General features: G+C 41.4%; 2 protein-coding genes across 4 annotated transcripts in view; both read left to right on the forward strand.

Annotated features, from left to right (window-relative positions):
* LOC133244313 (guanylate-binding protein 6-like) lies at nucleotides 1-26,188 on the forward strand. 3 transcript variants are annotated; one of them, XM_061411328.1, is made up of 11 exons: nucleotides 1-89; nucleotides 4,457-4,652; nucleotides 8,293-8,420; nucleotides 11,079-11,188; nucleotides 11,392-11,588; nucleotides 13,770-14,015; nucleotides 15,030-15,310; nucleotides 18,835-19,047; nucleotides 22,738-22,840; nucleotides 23,160-23,353; nucleotides 25,848-26,188. In XM_061411328.1, exons 2-11 carry the CDS (start codon nucleotides 4,484-4,486, stop codon nucleotides 25,962-25,964), a joined length of 1,758 nt encoding a protein of 585 aa, XP_061267312.1. In that variant the 5' UTR covers nucleotides 1-89; nucleotides 4,457-4,483; the 3' UTR covers nucleotides 25,965-26,188. The 3 variants fall into 3 exon arrangements, with proteins under 3 accessions (XP_061267312.1, XP_061267314.1, XP_061267313.1); XM_061411329.1 differs by lacking the exon at nucleotides 1-89 and adding an exon at nucleotides 118-344; XM_061411330.1 differs by lacking the exon at nucleotides 4,457-4,652 and having other exon boundaries at nucleotides 2-89.
* The window catches only part of LOC133244310 (guanylate-binding protein 4-like), a 58,329-nt gene continuing 31,565 nt past the window's right edge, over nucleotides 26-26,789 (forward strand). The window contains exon 1 of the mRNA XM_061411313.1: nucleotides 26-89. The gene's annotated coding sequence lies outside the window, so the exon portion shown is untranslated. The remainder of the gene's footprint in view (nucleotides 90-26,789) is intronic.

The raw sequence follows: 26,789 nt of genomic DNA on the forward strand, positions 1-26,789 counted from the left end.
CATAAGAGTGGTTTCCAGAGGAGCCAGAAACAGGAAGAGCCCTAGGAGCCAGCCAGAGCAACTGACTTGACCCCCAGCTGCAGCTCCAGGTAAGTCTGCTCCTAAACTTGGCCTTCCAAGCACACTTCGGTTAAATAACAATAAATCTCCCAGCGCAGACCCCACACTGGGGGAGGAGAGGAGCAGATGGAGGCGCGGGGCCAGCGGGTGGCGCCGGCCAGGCGCATTGTTCAGGCAGCTCCGAGTCTCCTTTTGGATCCCAGGCTGCTTTCAGGCTTGTCGCCCGGATGCGCCGCTGCTCCCGGAGCATCTAAGCAGGGCTGCAGCAAAAAGCAGGAGAGCAGGTATGTCTTCTGAGGAAAGGAAGCTGAAGTCATTTTTGAGATCGAAGACGTAAACTCACCCTCACTCCCCAGCCCGCCCTTCGCAGAGGCGATGGGTGCGGTCTCTTCTCCTAGCCCCCTCTTGCCCTCCTCAGGCACATCCTGAGTGCACCCCGCTGGGCAGTGGTCAAACAAAAAAGATGGTCCTAGACAGAGAGCCAATTTAAATCCTAAAAGATGGACTCGGGATTATTTTTGTCTTAACATTTGATACTCTGAATACATACAGAACTGTTTTCTTTGGAATAATTCAATCTCACTCTTACTAAAAAAAACTCTTAATAATAACTGTAAGATCTAATTATGTTTGTTGATCATGCATGATTTTTTAATGAGTGGCACATACATTAACAGCCTCAGAATAACCTCTGGTACTTGCTGAAAATCTCCAGTGTGGGGTATTCTTGACTATCAGATAATTCTGAACAGTCACCTTTGGAAACTTGTTGGTCATCTTCTGCCTTCTATTAGCACTGTTCTTTTCTATTTGTTTAGTTTATTTTTTATGGCTTTCTGTTGTTTTATATGTATTTATTTATGAGGCCATGCCATGCAGCACGTGGGGATCTTAGTTCCTGGACCAGGGAACCCCTGTCTCTTGCATTGGGAACAGGGAGTCTTACACTGGACTGCTGGGAAAGTCCCTCCAAGTGCTTAGTTTTGAAGTTAAGAGCTTCTTGGTTTTGGTCCCTCAGTATACTTTGAGTTAAAATACAAAATCTTTGTAGACTCATTGACTTACACAAAGCTTTATCAATATTTGGTCTAAGATATAAACTCCACAATTTCTCTTGCTTATAGCTATTCACCTTAAAAATAAAAGTTATTCCCACTGTGGGGAGGGAGGAACGCTGCAAACAAATAACACTGGGGTGTGCTGGCAGCGCCTCAACCACACTGGGCCTGCCCCTGCTCACGGTGCATGCGCCCTCCCTGCCCACACTGCTCAGGCTCTAGGTTGCTCCACCAGGAACCGCCAGGAACCGTCTGAGGCCGGCCTTGGGCTGCATGCACCTCCCAGGTCTAAGCCACTCAGGTTCAGGCACTTGGGTGGTTCTTAGAGGCGCAGACTCAGTGGGGCCTGGGTTTTGTGCCCTTCCCATGTCCGAGCAGCTCAGGTGATGAGGTGTTTGGCGAGCGTGGTCACTGGGACTTATCTCCTCCCCCATCCCTGCCACTCGGTTTTCTGGGTGTACAACCGGCACACCTTCTCAGGCGGATGTTGACTGTCCAGAACCCCAAGAAGTCTTAGTTAGCAAAGAAGCCTGCTTGCAGTTTGGTAGATAATGTCTCTCTGGGGCTGCAACTGCCCCATTCCGGCTCTGGCTGCCTGTCACCGGAGGGGGATGGTCTGCAACTGGCTAGTTCTGTTCAGTCCTTTGTTCTGTGCGCAGGCCTGGGGTGTCTTAGGTTAGGGGTTTTCACGTGGTAGCTATCCCACAGTCTGGTTTGCTAGCCCAAGTTAGTTCGCTCAGATTGCCCTTGGGGCATCAGGGCTATGTCCTTACTCTAAGCAATGCAGCCTGCGCCTCCCTGACCAGCCCCTGCTTGCTAGTGCTGGGTGCAGGCGTCTGCGCTGCTTCTCCGCTGGGGGAGTTACCATTGGGCTCGTAATCTGTGGGTTTTAATTATTTATTTATTTATTTTTCTTCCCTGTTATGTTGCCCTCTGTGCTTCCAAGGCTCGCCACAGACTTGGCAGTGAGAGTGTTTCCTTGTGTTTGGAAACTTCTCTCTTTTTAAGACTCCCTTCCCGGGACAGAGCTCCATCCCTACCTCTTTTGTCTCTTTTTTTGTGTTTTATATTTTTCCTACCTCTTTTCGAAGACAATGGGCTGCTTTTCTGGGTGCCTGATGCCCTCTGCCAGCATTCAGAAGTGGTTTTGTGGAATTTGCTCAGCGTTTAAATGTTCTTCTGATGAATTTGTGGGGGAGAAAGTGGTCTCCCCGTCCTATTGCTCTGCCATCTTAGGACCACCCACCAATCTACTATAGGGAAAAAAAAAAAAGATACATGTTAGAGAGGAATTCTGCTGAAAAAATTCATAACTTTTTTTTAAAGGTTTTAGATACCTTGATTATGTACAACTTACTGGAAGCGCTAATAGACTATTACATTTTCTAACATGTTCATTGTTAAAACAGTACATTAATGCAGGAAATTTTCTTAAAATTTTCTAAGAGCCTATATGTTATCACATGTACAGCAATGAATCAGGTAGGAATTATTCTTCTTCCTACAACATTGATAGAAAATGGAGGCTTCCAGAGTTAAGTTCCTTTTACAAGGTCTCAACAGCAAACATGTCACGTGAACCCTCTGATTGAACCCTGGCAGCCCAACTCCAGAACTTGTACTTGGACTTGGCCAGGCAGCTCTGAGCTCCTCCAGCCTGACTCTCCCCCATCACCGTCCTCCCTCTCAGCTGTTCCCACTGGATCTCCCCAGCCTGCTCATCTTCCTCTTGGGATGTGTCCTCCCACTTGCTTGCAACCAGGGAGGGAAGTGTCACTGTTCAGGCCAGAGCCAATCCTCCATTTTCATTCAGAAATTATCTTCCCCTTCTTCAGAGGACTCAACTGTAAAGCAATACTTACATAGGATTTACTATGAACCAGCATACCGTTAAGAATAGTTTAAGTATTATGAGGTATTTAATTCTCCTAATGACCCTAACAACAGACTGTTTTTTACTTTTAGTGTCACCAGTTTATAGCAGAGAAACATGAGGCACAGATAAATTAATCTTCCCAGTTGTCACATGGTTAATAAAGTATGGGAACATGTACATACTGCTTTACACAGTCTGAGAAAAAAACAATGGGACTGTCAAAGCCCTCAGAGTGCCGTTTGTCTCTTGAGATCATGAAACACCTGATCATTGTGACAAAATCATTTTAAGTAGAGCCTGGCCCAAATGTGAGACTCTGACACACCTAGGCAGACCTTTAAACACCCTGGTTGCTTGCATCTCTTCCCTATCAGCTTAAGTAATAAGAAAGTCTTATAATTTCAGCTAATAAATTAATTCGTACAAGCACAACTTTGAGTAGCCACATTAAAGGTCTATCCTTTTGTGTTTGAGAGAGAGCTATGTTCTTTATCTCAATTTTTTTCCCACACTCACTCTTCCAGCTTGTTCCAGATCCCACTGATTCCCTGCATCCATCTGTCTTCATCAAATCATTGATTACATTCATTTTCCTTACTTGGCACGGTCTTCCCTGGCTACTGACTACATAAATTCAACCCCCAGTGCTCTATAGGCCATTCCTTTATCCTTTCCTTCTGATCTCTTCCCATCCCCTAATATACATATATATGTTTTTTTGGGGGTCGTGGTGGGGGCCGGTTTCCCTGGTAACTCAGTGGTAAAGAATCTGCCTGCCAAGCAGGAAATGTGGGTTTGATCCCTGGGTCAGGAAGTTTCCCCTGGAGAACAAAATGGCAACCCACTCCAGTATTCTTGCCTGGGAATCTTGTACATGGAAAAGCCTGGCAGGTTACTGTACATGGCGTTGGACAAGACTTAGCGACAAAACAACAACAACAGCAATTTTGGTTTTACTTTATTATCTGTCTCCTCTAGAATAGAGCTCCATGATGCTGAGATTTGTCTCCATTTTGTTCACTATTTGCTTCTGAGCCCCTAGAACTGTGTCCAGCACATGAGAGTTTCTCAATAAATATTTGTGCAATTACTGAGTGACCAAATCATTCAGAATTCCAGAAATGGTGTCTGGTCACTCCTCATCCCCTTCATATCCCATCTGCCTCTAATACCCCCTAAATGCTTTTGTTCTCAAGGCTTCATCATCAGTGCTTTGTGTTCTCATTGTATTCACTGCATGCCTCCCATGGACAGGTTGCTTTCGGGTTCATTAAGGATCCATGAGGAAATGTACATAATTCACGTGTACAGGCCTTAGCACACTAAGCTGAATACTTACCTTTTAGAAACATACAAAGAATAGAGAATTGATGTACAGGTTCCACAAGCAGAAGCCTGGTGTGCACCATGAGAGATGACTTGCGGATCTTGTGTTTTACTGAACTGTTCCTCTGGGTTACAGTTTCGAGTGTCATCTGGGTCCAATATAATGGACCCCATCTGTCTGGTGGAAAACCGGAACAATCAGCTGCTGGTAAACCCCAGAGCACTGAAGATTCTTGAGCAGATATCTCAGCCTGTGGTGGTGGTGGCCATTGCAGGGCTCTATCGGACGGGGAAGTCCTACCTGATGAACCGCCTGGCCGGACAGAACCATGGTGAGTGTTGTTCAAGACCTTTTACTTGGAAGCAGTGATAACACAGTCTGCTGATCCTCCTCCTCTAGGGTCATGTTACTGAAGAGCCTAACTCCCTACTGAAGAAAACGCCTAATTCTCACCACCGAATTTATAACTTCAAACCCATCTCTCCACAATGTTAACTCTTTTATCCAGTAATCGAGAATTCCCAACCTCATCCAAAAATCTACCTCATTTGTCCTGATCCTATCCATTGCCAACGGCTCAGGAGCTCATCTTCAGCAATCATTCCATTCCCTTCTCCTTCACCACGTTTGCCCTAAACCATAGGGTCATTTCAGGTAGCATGTTGTTTTTTAAAAAGGATAGAAGGAAGTACAGGCAGATGAATCTCTGTAAAACTCATATCTCAATGGGGCTACCACCCACCTTTTTTACTTCATTTAATTTGCTTATTTCCAATTTGGTAAATTATACTTTTGTTTTCTCTTTTTCCTACTATCAGCTATAACACATACAGAATGGTGCATAAAATATACATATACAAATATTGTAAAATTGGTAAACATAATGTAATCATCTGTCTAATCACTATTCAGATCAAGAAATAATACTTCAACACCCAAAATCCCAAGTTATGTCCTCTCACACCTTCATTAGACTTCACCAGTGTTCTGATTTTCATGGGGTATTCTTTCACTCTTCCTTTTAAAAAATTGCTTCATATTATGTTTCTCCATTTGTAAAACATGAAGTGAAAGTTGCTCAGTCGTGTCCACCTCTTTGTGACCCTGTGGACTATACAGTCTTTCCCTTCTCCAGGAGACTTTCCTAACCCAGGGATCAAACCCATGTCTCCCACATTGCAGGCGGATTCTTTACCAGCTGAGCCACACCCAGGTTGTAAAATATACCTTGAACTTAATACAAGGGGAACTAAAGTGTGCCAATCATTGGGGTCTTGCTTCTTTTGCTCAACAAGAAGTTTATAAGGTTCATCTAGTTTGTCATACTTGACTGTAATTTATTTTTGTTCACTACTTTATAGTATGCTATTGACAAAGGGTAGAAGAATTCACTCATTGTTGATGAACACTGTTATTATCTGTAGTTTACCTTTTATGGATGCTGCTGTCTTGTTTCTATCCTGGTGCACATGTACACTAGCTACCCCTGTGTGATATACTCAGAAATGTAGCTGCTGGATCATAGAGTCCATATATTTTCAGGCATTCAAGACAATATCAAACAGTTTTTGAAGTTTTATGTGCAATTTATGTGCTTATTAGAAGTAACTGGAATTCTCCACATCATTAAAAAAATCTGGGAAAAGACTTATTTTAACTTTGGCTGATTTGGTGTCTATACAGTTGCATGTTATTTGCCTCACTACAAATAAACATCTGTACCTTTGAACATATTAATTTACTCTTTACATTTGCAATTTCATGGAATCTTTCTTTTTCTACCGAATTGCTTGCTTGGTTCTTATTGATTTTAGGGGCAATCTGCCGATGTCTTGGATATTGCTGTCTAAGAAAACTACACACCATTTCTTTCCTAATGCCTTCTTATGTGCCTCAGTGTCTCAGCATGATTAGAGAGTACAACCTCAGCCAACTAAAATCTAAGAATCTTAGCTATTTCTCAATGTCTCTCTCAGACTCTGTCTCTTATCTCTCTTACTCTATTTTCTCCTTTTCTTCCTCTTTTTGCTTTGCAATCTCCCATTGGCCTCAAAAATATTTTATATTTGCTTTTCTTTTAGAAAAACTCTTGACAACTAGTCAGGGGAGGACTGGTTTCTCTGTCAGGCTGTATTACTTAATATGTCATTTTTGAGTGATTAGAGATTTGAAAACTGTGAGAAAAGTCATCAGTCAAAGTGTTTAAACAATTAAGGTGTTTAAACAACATTCTTTTTATTCTATTTGAGATAACATCAGGTAATAAGGAGGTGAATGGCATCACTGATACAATGGACATGAACTTGGGCAAACTCCAGGAGTTGGTGAGGGACAGGGAAGCCTGGCTTGCTGCCATCCATGATGTTGTGATGAGTCAGACTTGACTGAGCAACTGAACAACAAAATCTGTTACTAAGGAAATCCCTCACTTAGTTATGTTTTAAAGAACTTGAATTGTGATTCTACCACTCCAGTTGTATGACAAGGAGACAAAAACCAAAAATGAAACAAAATTGGTGCCCAGTCAAAGTCCACGAGCAGAAGCAAGTCACTGCACTCTGCCCTTGTGGTGACTTCTTTGTCTGTCCTTGACCTCACATAACTGACAGCGATGACCCGCAGTTATACCTCATCTTTTCTCCATGAAGGAAATGGGAGCTTATATTTCTCTGTATTAATCGGCAAACAGTGAAAAGCCATCACGATGTTGAAGAGTGCAGATCACCTCAGGTGTTATATCCTCTCTGAACAGAACACACAGGATATGATCATTGAATGGCCTGAGCCGTGCTGAACCATGCTCCACTAGGGATATCATCATATCCATTTCTAGTTTCATTGAAGAGACCATGGGCATCTGGTGGGCACTTAAAATCTTGCACTATAGATAAGATTCACTGCCTGCAGCTTTTAGGCATATACCTCACATAATCTCCCTCTGGGCCTCCCTGGTGTCTCAGCGGTAAACAATCTGCCTGCAATGCAGCAACCATGCGAGACTCAAGTTAGATCCCTGGGTGAGGAAGACGAAGGGAGGAAGAAATGCAGCCCCCTCCAATATTCCTGCCTGGGAAATCCATGGACAGAGGGAGCCTGGTGGGCTACAGACTGAGCACACACACAATCTCCCTCAGTTGTTTTAATACTCTAGAAAGAAGGGCAAACAATTCTCATGGGTCTTTTCTGATTCACTGCTGTAATATCAGCAACCTCGGGTCAATGAATGAAGAATTCGTCATTTCTTGAAGAGGAGAACAGAAATGAGGAAAATACAGGGAGGAAGGGAAGGAAAAATAAATCTATCAAGAGTGTTATATCAGTCTAAGTCCTGGAAGGACATATGGAAGTCACTTAAGGGGTAAATCAAGATGTTTAATGAAAAAATAATCAGAAAGGAACAAGCAGAGGAAAAGGAATCAATGAAGGATGCAGAAGCAGTCAGAGGGTGGCAGGAACAATGGCCATGTAGCCTTTGTATCTTCTGTAGTGTGAAGAAGCAAGCAATGAATGGATTCCAGAATGTGACAAACACCAGAGCTACTGGATGGAGCTAAACAAAAGGAGATGTGGTCAAGGTAGAGGAACAGAGCTGCTGGGACAACGTGGCTCACGAGGGTGGAAGCCAGCGGAACAGGAGGCTTACTCCTGATCTCCTACTGGTACTGGTGGGACTCCATCAGAAAGTGGAGGATATGGAAGCTCTTTAATATCAGATAACTAGAAAGGTTAACAGAGTTTACACTGACCTCTTAATGTGATACAGTATGAGCCATTAATGTTAGAAGGTGAATAAGGGACATTAAATATTTCTTGGGAAGGTCCTGGGTATGTGTAGCACTTGTCCTTGCTGAAATGGAAACACCTGTCCCCAACCCAGGCACTCACATTCCAACCATTTTACCCAAAGCAACCCCTGGCTAGCCTGAACTCTCTGGTCTTACTGTGCGTTGCTTCCTCCTCTTTCTGTGCAGGTTTCTGTCTGGGCTCCACAGTGCAGTCTGAAACCAAGGGAATCTGGATGTGGTGTGTGCCCCACCCCTCCAAGGAGAACCACACCCTGGTCCTTCTGGACACTGAGGGTCTGGGTGATATGGAAAAGGTGAGGCAGGGAATCTTCTTTATTCCTTACTCTACTTACATTTCAATTTCCCACCTCAGTTCAATTTTTATGACATGTCCCAATCAAATAATGCAAAGCAAACTATGAATGATGAGGCTAAAAAAACCTTTGCTTGAATTTATTGTATAATAAATTCAACAGTTTGGTTATTATAGATAGATCTTCTTATTTTCAGCACTGAGATGAAAAATGTGATGTGCTGTTGCTTAGTTGCTCAGTTGTGACTGATTCCTTGCAACTGCATGGACTGTAGCCCACCAGGCTCCTCTGTCCATGGGGATTCTCCAGGCAAGAATACTGGAGTGGGTTGCCATGACCTCCTCCAGGGGAGACGAAAGATACAAGTTAATAAATATTTATTGGGCATCTGAATCCCAGGGCTTTGTGTTGAATGCAACAGGTATCAGAGTGATGGAGCTAAAGGCCCAGAGCTCAGTTGGGGAGGTAAGAAATGTGCAGTGTTATCAGCACACAGAACCATGTTTACACAAAGTGATAACCTATACCAGTTGTTAGTTTGGGAAGTCTGGTGAAAGCTAGACTGGTGGAAGTCTGGCTATAGTCAGAAGATGATAACCAGTCTTTCACCAGTTATAGTGGTTATATATATATATAACTGGTTTCACCAGTTATAACTGGTGAAAGACTATAGTTATAGTCCAGTAGAAGCTATAACCCATGGGAACAATGGGCTCTACTAGTTGAGAGCTGTGGAGTTGATGGGGTTGTAAGTAGAAAACATGAAATAGTTTCTCTGAATAAAAATCTATTTTAATAAAAAATATATTTAATAAAATAACATTTTTAAACATAAATAAAATTTAAAACTCTATTTAACAAAAATCTATTATATATATGTTTTTTAAATCTCCAGAAAAGCTCCTTCTGTACCTGGAACATTTTAGTCCAAGGCTCTGAGCATTGTCAGTGAACTCTTAACTAAAAAGCTTTGTAAATGGGAAAAATTTAGATATTTTGACTTTATAGTGTTAGTTACAATCAGTTTTTTTCTCCTATTTGTATTAATCTGCATCTAAATTAAATGTAGGAACACTGAATCTTGGGTTTCATCACTGCAGAAAAGAGCTGGGACATGAATTCTGAATTATAAATTAAAATTTAATTTATTCTTAATCACATCAGTGTCAACCCAAGATGGTCTATGATTCATAATAGGTTGTAGTTTGCATAATCTGCCGCCTTTATCTAACCTCATTTGCCATAAGCCAGTGCACAACAAACTGCACACTGATAGTAGCAGAACCACTTGCTGGTCTCACTATCTGTAACGTATCTGGGTGAAAAAAGTGAAAGTGTTAGTCACTCAGTCGTGTCCAACTCTTTGTAACCCCATAGACTGTATCCAGCCAGGCTCCCCTGTCCACGGAATTCTCCAGGCAGGAATACTGGAGTGGGTAGCCATTCCCTTTTCCAAGGGATCTTCTGGACCCAGGGATCAAACCCAGGTCTCCTGTATTGAAGGCAGATTCTTTACTGTCTGAGCCACCAGGGAAGCCCAAGAATTCTGGAGTGGGCAGTATACATATAAATCAGTTCCAAAGTCACTCATGACTTGTTCTGAATATCATTTTCCACCTCGTTATCTACTACTACATGGGTAACACCACTTCAGCCAAATAAAATAACCTGGTAATACCTCTATATAACCACAGTTTCTGGCAATCATGATCAGCTTCTGTGGGTCCTTCCACTTGCATGGTTCCTGAAGTGACTGATGTTAAAGACCTCAGTCGTGTCCAACTCTTTATGACCCCATAGACTACAGAGTCCATGGAATTCTCCAGGCCAGCATACTGGACTGGGTAGCATTTCCCTTCTCCAGGGGATCTTTGAAACCCAGGGATCAAACCCAGGTCTCCCGCATTCTAGGAAGATTCTTGCCACATTGCAGGCAAATTCTTCACCAACTGAGCTATCAGGGAAGTTTCTGTCAATTCTTTAATGTCCAGTTCTTTTCAACTTCATGTCATCACATCACTGTAAGACACAATCACTCCTGGCTCTGAATGCACAGAGTATTTTTTTTTCTGTCTTTGTGGTATTACTCCTTTATCTATTACAGTAACACATTTTATTCTACACTGAGTTGTTTATCATCTTGGATAAATAGGTATGTTCCCATATATATCTGACCCTCCAGAAAGCCATCTCTCTAGGGTAGGGATTATTATGTGGAACTTTATATTCAAGTAAGCAAATGAGTGTCTCCTGTTATCTAGATGAACAGTTAGTAGTTGAATTTAATTGATTAGTATTTCTATTCCTAATATCCATCATGATCTAGAAAATGTTGCAAAGGAATCATTGTCCACTTATTACTGGAAAACTTCTATGTTCCAAGTGCTATAGTAAACATTCAAACATATATAAGATGTCATTCATTTCTGCTAATAGCTAATCACACAAAAGAGCTTAGATGGGTCAATATCAACACCAGAATGATTTGCATTTAGTCCATGGGGTCACAAAGAGTTGGACACGACTGAGCCACTGAACTGAACTGAGATGAAAATTTATGTTGCTTGCCTTCCTATCGAGTTACAGTCTGCTGTTACAGCAAATGAACAATTGAATGAGAGCATGAGTAGTGTCCTCACCCTGTAATGTACTTTCTAGGGTGACTCCAAAAATGACTCATGGATCTTTGCCCTGGCCGTGCTCCTGAGCAGTACCTGTATCTACAACAGCATGGGCACCATCAACCACCAGGCCCTGGAGCAGCTGCAGTATCCTTCCAGAGCTGAACTAGCACATTTCATTGAGTTTATGGGAATAGCAGCTGACACCGTTTCTCCTTTTCCATGACTCCATTCTGTTGACGGATGAGATTGCAAAATGGGGCAAAAGGGAATATTTGTAAAACTTGCTTTGGGGTAGGATCTGGAAATTTTGTTGGAGAGTGCTTCTTTTTCCTTACCTAAGATCCCAGCTATGTGACTGAATTAACAGAGCTGATCAGAATCAAATCATCTCCCATCTCTGATGATGTAGAGGACTCAGTCGAGTTTGTGAGATTCTTTCCAGACTTTGTCTGGACTGTGCGGGATTTCATGTTGGAGCTGAAGTTTAATGGAAACCCCATCACTGAAGATGAGTACCTGGAGAATGCCTTGAAGTTGATTCCAGGTATCAGAGCAGGGGCAAGGTGGTAGAAAGCTCAGTAGGAAGTGGGATCAAGAGCCCTGATATTCAGCACTTGATGTCACTCTTAATTTGGGGTTGGAATGAGGCTATGCTAATGGTGCCTGGTGAATGACTGGTGGGTGGCTTCAGTCATTGTTGTTACTGGAAGAACTTCAGAGACCAGAGCATAAGCTCACTGAGGAAATTTAGAATCTAGTATTAAACAAACAATTTTAGAAAAATTAATATGAAGAAAAAGTCTCACATATTGTATTACATATTAAGTGCTCTTCTTTCCTCTTTGAGAAAAATAACCCATCAAATTGAAATTGGTAGATGTAGAATCATAAGGTAAATAAAAGGATTAGTTTGTGAAATATTGATACATTTCACAGAGTGTTTTTTATTGCCCTATATAGATATATTCTTAATAGACAAACTATTTATACTCTAATTCATTCAAAAGAAAAACATTGCTACATCCTTCCATTGAGACTATCAGACTTCAAAGGCTTTCTCATAACATCATACTCTTCATTCTAGAAACTTACACCATATGTACATGCATGCTCGTGTGCTCAGTTGCTCAGTCATGTTTGACTCTTTTTGAATGTATGGACTGTAGCCCACCAGGCTCCTGTGTCCTTGAGATTTTCCAGGCAAAAATAGTGGAGTGGGTTGCCATTTCCTCCTCTGGGGATCTCCCCTACCCAGGGATTAAACTCACATCTCCCATGTCTCCTGCACTGGCGGATGAATTCTTTATGATTGAGCCACATATAACCTCTCTTACATGGTATATGTCATATTCATCCAGTAAGTTGTTTACTCAGATTATATTTAGCAGACAGAATAATAGGTGGTACCTAGAAGCAATATTGACTTTGTTTAATCATATACTTAAACCTTTCAATAAATATTTATTGAACTGATGATATATGCCCCAAAATCCCTCTGTATGATACTGTCACACCCAATAGAAAGTGTTGCAGAGGACTGATGGAGTGTCCTCATTTCCTTTAGGCCAATCTAACCATGAGATTGGTATGCTAAAGTAATCTCAAAACATATTTATAGAATGTGCATTTTTATTCAATTTTATAAAGCATTTCTTTCCTGTATGTCATTTGTTCCCAATGTGATTTCTTTCCCAGATATATTGTGAATATCCTTATTTCCACCATTACTTTTCATGTCTGAAATGGATATTGTAACATCAAACTAGTGTTTTTGACAGTTATTTGGATTGGCTTAACTTTCAAGAAACACCTTATAAATAATTGATCCAGTGCATACTATGCAATGGCTGAGGAAAACAAACATTTCTTCAGTTGGTATAAACAGTTCTTTTTCCTCCCCAGAAGTATTTCCTTCAATCTTGGCTCAGTATAAAAATAGAGTTTCTATGGTAGATAACTTTAACTTATTTAACTTTATTTTGGGGGGCTCAAAAATCACTGTAGATGGTGATTGCAGTCATGAAATTAAAAGATGCTTATTCCTTGGAAGGAAAGTTATGACCAACCTAGATAGCATATTCAAAAGCAGAGACATTACTTTGCCAACAAAGGTCCATCTAGTCAAGGCTATGGTTTTTCCAGTGGTCATGTATGGATGTATGAATTGGATTATAAAGAAAGCTCAGTGCCGAAGAATTGATGCTTTTGAACTGTGGTGTTGGAGAAGACTCTTGAGAGTCCCCTGGACTGCAAGGAGATCCAACCAGTCCATTCTAAAGGAGATGGGTCCTGGGTGTTCTTTGGAAGGAATGATGCTAAAGCTGAAACTCCAGTACTTTGGCCACCTCATGCGAAGAGTTGACTTATTGGAAAAGACTCTGATGCTGGGAGGGATTGGGGACAGGAGGAGAAGGGGACTACAGAGGATGAGATGGCTGGATGGCATCACCGACTCGATGGACATGAGTTTGAGCGAACTCTGGGAGTTGGTGTTGGACAAGGAGGCCTGACGTGTTGCAATTCATGGGGTCACAAAGAGTCCAACACAACTGAGCGACTGAACTGAACTGAACTAATGGTAGATTAGTGTAAGGTTGATTTTCAAATAGAAATGATTTATAGGCATAGGCATTAGAATGATTGTAAAAATTCCTGGAAATCAAAGTCCTCAGCACCCTTATCAAGAGTCTGTCTCTTCTTTGATTGTTCATTTCCACTTTTGCAGATGAAAATCACCAAATTCAAAATTCCAATTTACCCAGAGAGTGTATTAAGAAGTTCTTTCCCAGACGGAAGTGTTTCGTCTTTGACCGCCCTGCAAGTAACAGAAAACAATTACTCCATCTTGAGGAAATACCAGACAACGAACTGGATGTGAATTTCAAGAAGCAGTCAAAAGTTTTCTGCTCGTATATCTATACCCACGCAAAGACCAAGACTTTAAAAGAGGGAATCACTATCACTGGGAAAAGTGAGCCTCCTTTGCTACAGCATGTCTCTCTGTGATTCACTGTGGTTGAGGAATGTCTGGTGGAGTTGAAGTTGTAAATGTACTCTGGGATTGTCGATAATGGTGCTTTCTTCTTTTTTTCTTCATTAACTGTGTTCTCTATATAATTTGGAAAATCAGATATTCATCCCCACATAGAAATGCATGCTTCTTCACTAAATTGCACTGTATGAGGCTTTTTTGAAGCATACCAAATCTCATGAAACTATTGGGTTGGCCAGAATGTTCTTTCAGGTTTTTCAGTAAGATATTATGGAAAAAGCCAAACAAACATTTTGGCCAACCCAATATTACACTAAAGATATGTTAAGGATACACGTATTCATGGTGATGAACCACTGAGTGGGTAAGTGTTTCTAATGAGGATATACAAGGTATTCTGTGAATTCACATGAATCAATAATAAGTAGTAGGTCATGAATCCATGTAAGCTCATTGAGAGTCTGAGAAACAAGTCTAAATATAATCTTACGTAGTTCTGGCTTCATGCCCATGTCAATGGGGCAGTCACATAGTGCCCTGTGCTGAGATGGGGCTGCTTGCTTTAAAGTTCATATCATGGTCTGGAAATTCTTGATGACATTTTTGCATGTGGCACTACATTTTCATTTGGAAATAGTGCTCACAAAATATGCAGTTTGCTCACATATATATAAGTTCTTTGTATTGTATTACAATGGGAAAAGTGTTACAGGAGAACCTTGAACATACTGTTTGAGATAATTCAGTTAATAATGAATTGTGATGAACTGAGAACTATAAAATAGTGTGAATGGGAGACACAGTGATGTTACTATAAGAAAGTTGTAGAAGGTGGAGGATACAATGATGAGGATAAGGATGAAGATGAGGAAAAGAAAGAGAAGAAAGAAAACCTCAAAGTCAATAAAACTTTAGTAATTTTAAGAGTATTGATCTAAAGTTCATAAAACAAGGGAGAATGTTCTGTTTATTTTCAAAATATGTGTCATTCAGGGTTGGGGACTCTGGTGGAGGCCTACGTAAATGCCATCAACAGTGGATCAGTTCCTTGTCTGGAGAACGCGGTGACAACTCTGGCCCAGCTAGAGAACTCAGCAGCCGTGCAGAAGGCAGCAGACCACTACAGTGAGCAGATGACCAAGAGACTGAGCCTCCCCACAGACACCCTTCAGGAGCTGCTGGAGGTGCACGCAGCCTGTGAGAAGGAAGCCATTGCAGTCTTCATGATGCACTCCTTCAAGGATGAAAAGAAGGATTTCCAGAAGAAACTTCTGGTAATGTAGCCTAGAATATAGCCTTCCTGATACATTTTCTTCTAGAAATGTACTTAGGCTCCTTCTTTTTACCTGTGGTTCACATGCTTCTCACTTGTAAAAGGAGTTTGGATTCATGTGAAAGACAGGATTCTACAGGCTGCATTCCATCCCTTTTTCTAAAAACTGGCCTCTTTATTTTCTACTGTAAGCAAATTACCCTGTACTTAGCTGTTTAAAACAACACACATTTATTAGCTCAAAATTCTTCAGGTTAGATCCCAGCTCAAGGTGTACAGGTGATGTGCTCTGTGTACAACAAGATGGAGGGGGGAAAAGGCTCAAAGGGCTTAGTAATACTCCCAAGAATAAACAGCAAACAGTTTCTCATAGCATAAGAAGAATATGATTTGAGCCAAATGAGGACTAGAGCCTTGAAGATACACATACAAGAAGCATTTGAATTGTGCTCCACTGGACTCCAAAATGGGTGCAGGGAGGAGGGGCTGCAAAACCCTCAATATAGGCAAAACCCACAAAACTACCTGTAGTATTTGTTAAGAATTAAGACCGGAGTTGGAAAGAAGTAAGAGTGCTTGTTAAAGGATTGTTTGGAGTCTGAAACCATTGCCTGTTTACAATGGGATCTTTGAGACCATAAGTTTTCACCTTCCGGTTGCTATTATAGCAGACACTGTTTTGGGAATGGATGGTGGCATCCTTGAGTGTGACAAAGTTCAGGAGATTCAAGTTCTCAGTGATGCAGAAACATGCCTGAAACCACATCCAGAATGGCCACCAAGGTCAGTTTTGAATTTCTGCACAAGTTATTCCATTTTGATTTTTAAATGTATTCCTTTAATGATTGAAGCAGATGTAAATGCATGCTTGATAGGCTACAAACAGATTACTGTATTTAGCATAAAGTTTAATTTAAATCATGTATAAGCCACACTGTCATCCCTGCATGTAAATATGTGAGTGTATCTTTCTTCAGCACTCATATGGGCTCTGGATAACCACCCTGCTCCATCTTTGGGCCAGCAATGGTGCCCTGTATTCTTATTTTCTTTCTAATCTCTCTGAATGCGTCTTCTGCCACCAACAGGAGAAGACTACATGTGAAAGACTTAAGTGATTAGGTATTGTCCACTAGGGTCATCTCTACTTTTTAAAGTATCCTACGCTATACAACATAATCTAAAGGCTAATAGAGTTTTGCCAAGAGAATGCGCTGGTCATAGCAAACACCCTCTTCCAACAACACAAGCGACCATGCTATACATGAACATCACCAGATGGCCAACAGCCAAATCAGATTGATTATATTCTTTGCAGCCAAAGATGGAGAGGGTCTGTACAGTCAGCCAAACAAGACCAGGAGCTGACTGTGGCTCAGATTATGAACTTCCTATTGCCAATTTCAGACTTAAATTGAAGAAAGTGGGGAAAAACACTAAACCATTCAGTTCAGTTCAGTTCAGTCACTTAGTCGTGTACAACTCATTGAGAACCCAAGAACTGCAGCACGCCAGGCCTCCCTGTCCATCACCAACACAGAGCCCACACAAACGCATGGCCATCGAGTCGATGATGCCATACAACCATCTCATCCTCTGTCGTCCCCTTCTCATACTGCCCTCAATCTTTCCCAGCATCAGGGTCTTTTCAAATGCATCAACTCTTCTCATCAGGTGACCAAAATATTGGAGTTTCAGCTCCAACATCCACTGGATCATCGAAAAAGAAAGAGAGTTCCAGCAAAACATCTATTTCTGCTTTATTGACTATACCAAAGCCAAAGCCTTTGACTGTGGAAAATTCTGAAAGAGATGGGAATACCAGACCACTTGACCTGCCTCTTGAGAAACCTGCATGCAGGTCAGGAAGGAACAGTTAGAACTGGACATGGAACAACGGACTGGTTCCAAATAGGAAAAGGAGTACGTCAAGGCTGTATATTGTCACCCTGCATATTTAACTTCTATGCAGAGTACCTCATGAGAAACGCTGGGCTGGATGAAGCACAAGCTGGAATCAAGATTACCGGGAGAAATATCAATAACCTCAGATAGGCCGATAACACCACCCTTATAACAGAAAGTAAAGAAGAACTAAAGAGCCTCATGATGAAAGTGAAAGAGGAGAGTGAAAAAGTTGGCTTAAAGCTCAACATTCAGAAAACGAAGATAATGGTATCCAGTCCCATCACCTCATGGCAGATAGATGGGGAAACAGTGGAAAGAGTGACAGACTATTTTTCTGGGCTCCAAAATCACTGCAGATGGTGATTGCAGCCATGAAATTAAAAGGCGCTTGCTCCTTGGAAGGAAAGTTATGACCAACCTAGACAGCATATTAAAATTCAGAGCCATTACTTTGCTGACAAAGGTGCATCTAGTCAAGGCTATGGTTTTTCCTGTGGTCATGTATGGATGTATGAGTTGGACTATAAAGAAACCTGAGCGCCGAAGAATTGATGCTTTTGAACTGTGGTATTGGAGAAAACTTTTGAAGAGTCGCTTGGACTGCAAGGAGATCCAACCAGTCCATTCTAAAGGAGATCAGTCCTGGGTGTTCATTAGAGGCTCTGATGTTGAAGCTGAAACTCCAATACTTTGGCCACCTGATGCGAAGAGCTGACTCATTGGAAAAGACCCTGATGCTGGGAAAGATCGAGGGCAGGAGGAAAAGGGGATGACAGAGAATGAGATGGTTGGATGGTATCACTGACTCAATGACATGAGTCTGGGTAGGCTCCAGGGTTGGTGTTGGACAGGGAGGCCTGGCGTGCTGCAATTCATGGGGTCTCAAGAGTCGGACACGACTGAGCAACTCAACTGAACAGAAACATATGATCAACGTTCAACTTTCTCAGAAGTCCAGGAATGTGCATACCAGGGAGAAAATTCTTGGTGATCATAATTCTGCTTACCATTGGCATATTCACAGAAACTTTGTCTTTTAGTCTACCTTTGTCCATCCTCCCAGTTAAAAAATCTCTTAGAGAAAAATCAGATCAATTATAGTTTACAAGTACAAAGGTGACAAATAAAATTCCTATATTTTCATACACTCAACCCCTCAATGAAGCAACAATTCAGAAAGAGTTCAAAATTCTGTTGTGTATACTTAACTCATTAAGTTAGGCAATTGATTAGCTATGTATTAATATATATCTTTATCTATAGCACGTAGGTTGCATAGGAAGCCCTACTTCAAGTCATAATTGAGCTTTCCATTTTTCTTAGTTGATGGGTGGGTCACAATTAATCCTATTACTGTTAAAGAACAAAGGAATTCACAGCTGCCAATCCATCAGTTCACAGATATTGAGACTAAGCCAACAGAGTTTAGAGACTTCCTAAAAGTCACACAAAAAGTTGGTCAGATCTAGAACTAAAACTAGTCTCGTGACTCTGTATCTATTATTCTGTTTCTCATGTGCCCTGATGTTGTGCGACTGCTTCCTTCAAGAGGATCACAGTTGGACCTTCTCTTCTAACAGCTTCTTTCTACTGAATTTCTCTTCATTTCCTTGACAGGTCATGATCAAGAAAAAGAAAGAAGATTTCTTGCTGCAAGATGAAGAAGCATCTGTCAAGTATTGTCAGGCTGAGCTTAAGAAGCTTTCAGACCCCTTGATGAAGAGTATTTCAGAAGGAACTTTCTCTTTCCCTGGCGGACACCGTCGCTACTTAGAAGCAAGGAACAGGTTTGAAGAGAACTATAAACTCATTCCCAGGAAAGGAGTTAAGGTGAGGAGTAAGGGGATTGGGAAAGAACAGAAGATTGGAGTCAAAGGTTCTTTGCTGGTTCTTTTAAAATTCTAAGACCATAGCACCATTTTTGTAGAGAAAGCAGAGCATGGTGGTATTGCTACACTTTTAGCTTTTATATCCACAATTTTGCAGCTGCTTGGAGATCCTGGTACAATTCCAAGGTTGGGAAGATCCCCTGGTGGAGGGAATGGCAACCCACTCCAGTATTTTTGCCTGGATAAATCCATGGATACAGGAGCCTCATAGGATGCATACAGTCCATGGGCACACAAGGAATCGGACATGACTGCGTGACTAACACTTTAATTTTCTTTAAATAAACTAGAAATACTTCTTCTCAAAGACAGGATCTATTATCAAGAATCTAGATGAAAGAGAACATTCCTTTCAATTAGCAAACACTGTAATAAGTTTTGAAAAAACACTAAATCAAAAAGATACCTGCATCCCAATGTTCATAGCAGCATTACTTACAATAGCCAAGACATGGAAGCAACATAAGTGTCCATCAACAGATGAATGGATAAAGGAGATGTGGAATGTGCATATACTGGGATGCTACTCAGTTATCAAAAAGAATGAAATTTTGCCATTTGTGGCAACCTGGATGGACTTGGAGGGCATTATTCTCAAAGCAATGTCAGACAGAGAAAGACAAATGCTGTATGATATCACTTACATGTGAAATCCAAAAAATACAACAAACTAGTTAGTATAACTGAAAAGAAGAAGACTCACAGATATAGAGAACAAATTAGTGGTTACTAACGTGGAGTGGGGGCAATATAGGAGTGAGGGTGGGAGGTACAAGTGACTGGGTGTAAGATAGGCTACAAAGATATAGTGTAAAATACAGGAAATATAGCCAATATTTTGTGTTAACTATAAATAGAGTATAACCTTTAAAAATTGTGTAAAAAATGATTAATAATAAAAAATTTAAATTAGTACCCCAAAATGGACTTTCTGCAAAGTGTAGGGAAAATTAAAGAAAAGTTGTTGTTCTCAAGAAGTTTATAATCTTACCTGAGGACACATAAATAGCCATTGGATATGGTGGCACAATGGTTATCATACAGGTACACACTGATAGAGATAGTGACAGGGACGATGTAGTGGTAGTGATGATGACTGACGTATGTTGAGCCTTCACTACTTCAAGTGTACTTCAGGTGTTTTGGTTAGATCATCGATTTAGTCCTCAGAATAATATAGATTAGATGCTGCTATCATCTTCATTACAAAATTGATAAGTATGACATAAGGAAAAGGAACTCAGTTACCTAATGTCACATATCTATCAAGTGGTAGTGCTGATAGGGTAGCTGTTAGGTTCTTGGCAGCCATTCAGAACTCAGAATAACACTTAAGAAAGCTTCCTGGAGAAGGGGGCAAAAGCTACACATTGAAATGTCAATAAACGATAACTTAATAAAGAAAGGGTAGGTGAGCATGAGTCAGAAGGAAAGCAATGTGCAGCTAGAGCAGTTGCAAACAGTGGAGGATGGGTTATTTTACAGCTGCACATAATTCCAGCATCTACAACCACTGTGGGGTCTGAAGAAAGGTGAAAAATTTACACGGTCGAACCTGGAGGGTCGATGCTGTTGTTCAGTCACTAAGTCATGTCTGACTCTGTAATCACATGGACTGCAGCATGCCAGGCTTCTCTGTCCACCATATCCTTGAGTTTGCACAAATTTATGTCCACTGAGTCAGCAATGCTACCTAAACATCTCATTCTCTGTTGCCCGCTTCTCCTCCTGCCTTCAGCCTTTCCCAGCATCAGGGTCCCACTGAAAAGTGGGTCAGCTCTCTACATCAAGTTGCCAAAGTATTAGAGCTTCAGCTGCAGCATCAGTGCTTCCAATGAATATTCAGGGCTGATTTCCTTTAGGATTGACTAGTTTGATCTCCTGCTGTCCAACGGACTCTCAAGAGTCTTCTGCAGTATCATAGTTTGAAAGAATCAGTTCTTCGGTGCTTAGCCTTCTTTAGGGTCCAAATCTCACATCTGTACTTGACTACTGGAAAAACCATAGCTTTGACTATATGTACCTTTTTTTGCAAAGTGATGTCTCTGCTTTTTAATACAGTGTCTAGGTGGGTCGTAGCTTTCTTTCCAAGGAATAAGCATATTTAATTTCATTTTTGGACTCACCATCCACAGTGATTCTAGAGCCCAGGAAAATAAAATCTGTCTGCTTCCACTTTTTCCCCTTCTATTTGCCATGAAGCAATGGGACTGGATGCCATGACCGTAGTTTTTTTTTTTTTTTAATGTTAGATTTTAAGCCAGCTTTTTCCACTCTCCTCTTTCACCCTCATGAGGCTCTTTAGTTCCTCTTCACTTTCTGCCATTAGAGTGGTATCACAGGCATATCTGAGGTTGTTGATATTTTGCCCAGCAATCTTGATTTCAGCTTGTACTTCATCCAGTCCAACATTTGACACAATGTGCTCTGCATGTAAGTTAAAAAAGCAGAGACACAATATACAGCCTTCACATACTCTTTTCCCAACTTTGAACCAGTTTGTTTCAAACTAACTGTTGCTTCTTGATTTGAATACACGTTTCTCAAGGGACAGATAAGGTGGACTGGTAATCCCACCTCTTGAAGAATTTTCCACACTTTGTTGTGATCCTAACAGTCAAAGGCTTTAGCAGAAGCAGAAGTAGATTATTTTCTGCAATGCCTTTGCTTTCTCCGTAATCCAACAAATGTTGGCAATTTGACCTCTTTGAAACCCTACTTATACATCTGTAAGTTCTTGGTCCATGTAATGCTGAAGCCTAGCTTGAAGGATTTTGAGCATTTGCTAGCATCTGAAATGAGCACAATTGTATGGTAGTTTGAACCTTCTTTGACATTGCCCTTCTTTGGGGTTCGAATCAAAACTGACCTTTTCCAGTCCTGTGGCCACTGTTCTTTTCCAAATTTGCTGATGTAGTGAGATGCTGATTTAACAGCATCATCTTTTAGGATTTTAAATAGCTCAGCTGGAATCTGTCACCTCCACTAATTTGTAGTAATGCTTCCTAAGGCCCATTTGACTTCACACTACAGGATGTCTGGCTTTAGGTGAGTGAGCACACCACTGTATTATCCAGGTCATTGAAACCTTTCTTGTGTAGTTCTTCTGTGTATTCTTGTCACCTCTTCTTAATCTCTTCTGCTTCTGATTAGGTCCTTATCGCTTTTGTCCTTTATCATGCCCATTCCTTGCATGAAATGTTGCCTTGATATCTCCCATTTTATTGAAGAGATTTCTAGTCTTGCCCATTCTACTGTTTTCCTCTATTTCTCTGCATTGTCCATGTCAGAAAACCTTTTTATCTCTCCTTGCTATTCTCTGGAACTCTGCATTCAGTTGGGTATATACTTACCTTTCTCCCTTGCAGAGGGAAAACTACTAGGCCATTGAGCTATGACCTAAATCAAATCCCTGATGATTATACAGTGGAGGTGACAAATAGATTCAAGAGATTAGATTCTGTTAGACAGAGTGCCTGAAGAGCTATGGATGGAGGTGTATAACATTGAACAGGAGGCGGTGACCAAAACCATCCCAAAGAAATCTGTAGGTTCACTGAACAATAATTTCCCCAGGAAGATACTATATTGAGGTTGCCTGACAAGTCTTTGCTCTTTGTTTTTTCCTCAGGCAAACCACGTCCTCCAGAGCTTCCTGCAGTCACAGGCAGGAGTAGAGGCAGCCATCCTGCAGGCAGACCAGGCCCTCGCTGATGTGGACAAAGCCATGAAAGGTACAGGGAGGACTGAGCTCTCAGAGGGGAAGGTGGCTTCTGTGCTGCCCTTTAGCAGGATTGGGAGGAAACACTTTCTGACACTAGAGCTTCCTCTTCTTCTGTGGATCCTCTCTGCTACACGTGGAAATAAACAAGGGAGTTTGGGTTGAATGTACATCTAATCAGTGTGTCTACATCATGTACCAAAGCACATTGTCTGATGTGATAGCAGGAACAGTCAGACTCCTTCCCACCACTTTAATGTCATTTTAGTCTTTGAGCTCAGGAAGGTATAGCTCAGCATAACTGTTTTTTGTTTAAAACTCTTGTGAAACAGAGGAATATACCAAAAGACAAGCAGCAGAGATGAAAAAGGATCTGCTAATACAGAAACTGAATGATAAGATGCAAAAAATGGAGGCACAAGGGAGAAGCCACAAGGAAAGTATAGCCAAACTGAAAGAGAAGTTCATGTTGGAAAGAGAAAACCTTCTTAGAGAGCAGGAAGAACTGCTTGAGTACAAGCTGAAGGTAAGTCTAGATGGGCGTGGGCAGAGTCTGATGGACAAAATGCTAGTTTCTCAGTAATAAAGGGACAGAAATATGACCTATATTCAGATCCCAGAGAGAAATCCAAAGACAGGTTTCATGTAACATCAGTGTGGATTGTGCTGAAGAATTAACCTCTGTAAGACTCAGCATCTTCTGTAGTGCTAAGGCTTGGAAGGAACAAATAAAGGTCCAGGCTCCTGGACTGAGGGTCAAACTTCCCCTAAGTGAACAGGATCCCAGTCTTAGAGTACTTAGGACTTGCAGTACAACCATCGAAGACCTGTAATATTTCCATCTGCTCTCAAAAGTATCAATTGTGCTTCTACCAAATACAGGATGTTGAAAACTTAAAATGGCTACATTATTTCCAGATCTGTCTGATTCACTTTATACACCTAGAGTAAATGAATTCTTTGTCCAAACCTGGAGTTTCAGTGTTCTAAAGAGAGTCAGCAGACCTCATTATTTATGACATGTGCGTGGTCACCCTACCTCAAGGGAACTGAGAAATATTTAGAATTCACCTACAGTTTAGGTCAGTTCAGTTCAGTTGCCCAGTCGGGTCCGACTCTTTGCAACCCCATGAATCGTAGCACGCCAGGCCTCCCTGTCCATCACCAGCTCCTGGAGTTCACTGAGACTCATGTCCATCGAGTTGGTGATGCCATCCAGCCATCTCATCCTCTGTCATCCCCTTTTCCTCCTGCCCCCAATCCCTCCCAGCATCAGAGTCTTTTCCAATGAGTCAACTCTTCGCATGAGGTGGCCAAAGTACTGGAGTTTCAGCTTTAGCATCATTCCTTCCAAAGAAATCCCAGGGCTGATGTCCTTCAGAATGGACTGGTTGGATCTCCTTGCAGTCCAAGGGACTCTCAAGAGTCTTCTCCAACACCACATTCAAAAATATCAATTCTTCGGCACTCAGCCTTCTTCACAGTCCAACTCTCACATCCATACATGTCTACTGGAAAAACCATAGCCTTGACTAGACGAACCTTTGTTGGCAAAGTAATGTCTCTGCTTTTCAATATGCTATCTAGGTTGGTCATAACTTTTGTTCCAAGGAGCAAGCGTCTTTTAATTTCATGGCTGCAGTCACCATCTGCAGTGATTTTAGAGCCCCCTAAAATAAAGTCTGACACTGTTTCCACTGTTTCCCCATCTGTTTCCCATGAAGTGATGGGACCAGATGCCATGATCTTTGTTTTCTGAATGTTGAGCTTTAAGCCAACTTTTTCACTCTCCACTTTCACTTTCATCAAGAGGCTTTTTAGTTCCTCTCCACTTTCTGCCATAAGGGTGGTGTCATCTGCATATCTGAGGTTATTGATATTTCTCCCGGCAATCTTGATTCCAGCTTGTGCTTCTTCCAGCCCAGCGTTTCTCATGATGTACTCTGCGTATAAGGTAAATAAGCAGGGTGACAATATACAGCCTCGATGTACTCCTTTTCCTATTTGAAACCAGTCTGTTGTTCCATGTCCAGTTCTAACTGTTCCTACAGTCCCTCCCAAAGTGCAATCTTAGGGCTGGAACACATTAGTGGGGTAGTTTTAAGTCCTGACTTAGGCCTAACTGCTCCTTGCCCAGGGAGATGGTGTTGAGGGATCCTGGGAAGCTAAACCAGGGATGCTTTCACTCCCCACCATGTTCAAACATTTGGAAATACTGGACAAACTCATCAAAGAGCATCTAAAGTAGTAGGGAAATAGACACATGTGCTGAGCTGCTGAGGTTGTTAGATACTGTTCTTTCAGTTCAGTTCAGTTGCTCAGTCGTGTCTGACTCTTTGCCACCACATGAATTGCAGCACGCCAGGCCTCCCTGTCCATCACCAATTCCTTGAGTTCACCCAGACTCATGTCCATCGAGTCAGTGATGCCATCCAGCCATCTCATCCTCTGTCATCCCCTTCTCCTCCTGCCCCCAATCCCTCCCAGCATCAGAGTCTTTTCCAATGAGTCAACTCTTCTCATGAGGTAGCCAAAGTACTGGAGTTTCAGTTTTAGCATCATTCCTTCCAGAGAAATCCCAGGGCTGATCTCCTTCAGAATGGACTGGTTGGATCTCTTTGCAGTCCAAAGGACTCTCAAGAGTCTTCTCCAACACCACAGTTCAAAGGCATCAATTCTTTGGTGCTCAGCCTTCTTCACAGTCCAACTCTCACATCCATACATGAACACTGGAAAAACCATAGCCTTGACTAGACAAACCTTTATTAGCAAAGTAATATCTCTGCTTTTCAATATGCTATTTAGGTTGGTCATAACTTTTCTTCCAGGGAGTAAGCATCTTTTAATTTCATGGTCGCAGTCACCATCTGCAGTGATTTTGGAGCCCCCAAAATAAAATCTGACACTGTTTCCACTGTTTCCTCATCTGTTTCCCATGAAGTGATGGGACCGGATGCCATGTTAGATACAAATAAATGACAATTGGATATTTCCAACAGGGTACTGTCTTCTTTCTACAGGTGCAAAGGGAACTACTCAATGTGGACTTTCAAAAAAAATCTGATGAATTATGTATTGAGATAATTAGACTACGACAAGTAACTACAAGAAATGAAAATACATGCTTACTACTTTAAGGATCCTGGCAGGTTTTACCTTTGTCTTAATGTCCTTATGAAGTGACTTTCTTTAACAATGTGCATAGGGATGATGTATCTCATGTGCATTAAAGATCTAAACATAAGACAGAAACTATAAAAATCTTAGAGGACAACATAGGCAAAACACTCTCCAACATACATCACAGCAGGATCCTCTATGACCCACCTCCCTGAATATTGGAAATAAAAGCAAAAATAAACAAATAGGATCTAATTAAAATTAAAAGCTTCTGCACAACAACAGAAACTATAAACAAGGTGAAAAGACAGCCTTCAGAATGGGAGAAAATAATAGCAAATGAAGCACCTGACAAGCAACTAATCTCAAAAATATTCAAGCAACTCCTGCAGCTCAATTCTAGAAAAATAAACGACCCAGTCAAAAAATGGGCCAAAGAATTAAATAGACATTTATCCAAAGAAGACATACAGATGGCTAACAAACACATGAAAAGATGCTCAACATCACTCATTAGCAGAGAAATGCAAATTAAAACCACAATGAGGTACCATTTCATGCCAGTCAGAATGGCTGTGATCCAAAAGTCGACAAGCAATAAATGCTGGGGAGGATGTGGAGAAACAGGAACCCTCTTACACTGTTGGTGGGAATGCAAACTAGTACAGCCACTATGGAGAACAGTGTGGAGATTCCTTAAAAAGCTGGAAATAGAAGTGCCATATGACCCAGCAATCCCACTGCTGGGCATACACACTGAGGAAACCAGAATCGAAAGAGACACGTGTACCCCAATGTTCATCGCAGCACTGTTTATAATAGCCAGGACATGGAAGCAACCT

This window comes from Bos javanicus, chromosome 3 (assembly GCF_032452875.1).
Source record: "Bos javanicus breed banteng chromosome 3, ARS-OSU_banteng_1.0, whole genome shotgun sequence".
Lineage (NCBI taxonomy): Eukaryota > Metazoa > Chordata > Mammalia > Artiodactyla > Bovidae > Bos > Bos javanicus.

What these genes read in the sequence shown, in the direction of transcription:
- LOC133244313 (XM_061411328.1), top strand. Translation starts at nt 4,484, where the DNA reads ATGGACCCCATCTGTCTGGTGGAAAACCGGAACAATCAGCTGCTGGTA. An exon ending in TTCCCAGGAAAGGAGTTAAG is followed by an intron (nt 19,048 to 22,737) that starts GTGAGGAGTAAG and finishes TTTTTTCCTCAG; the next exon opens with GCAAACCACGTCCTCCAGAG. An exon ending in TGTGGACAAAGCCATGAAAG is followed by an intron (nt 22,841 to 23,159) that starts GTACAGGGAGGA and finishes CTTGTGAAACAG; the next exon opens with AGGAATATACCAAAAGACAA.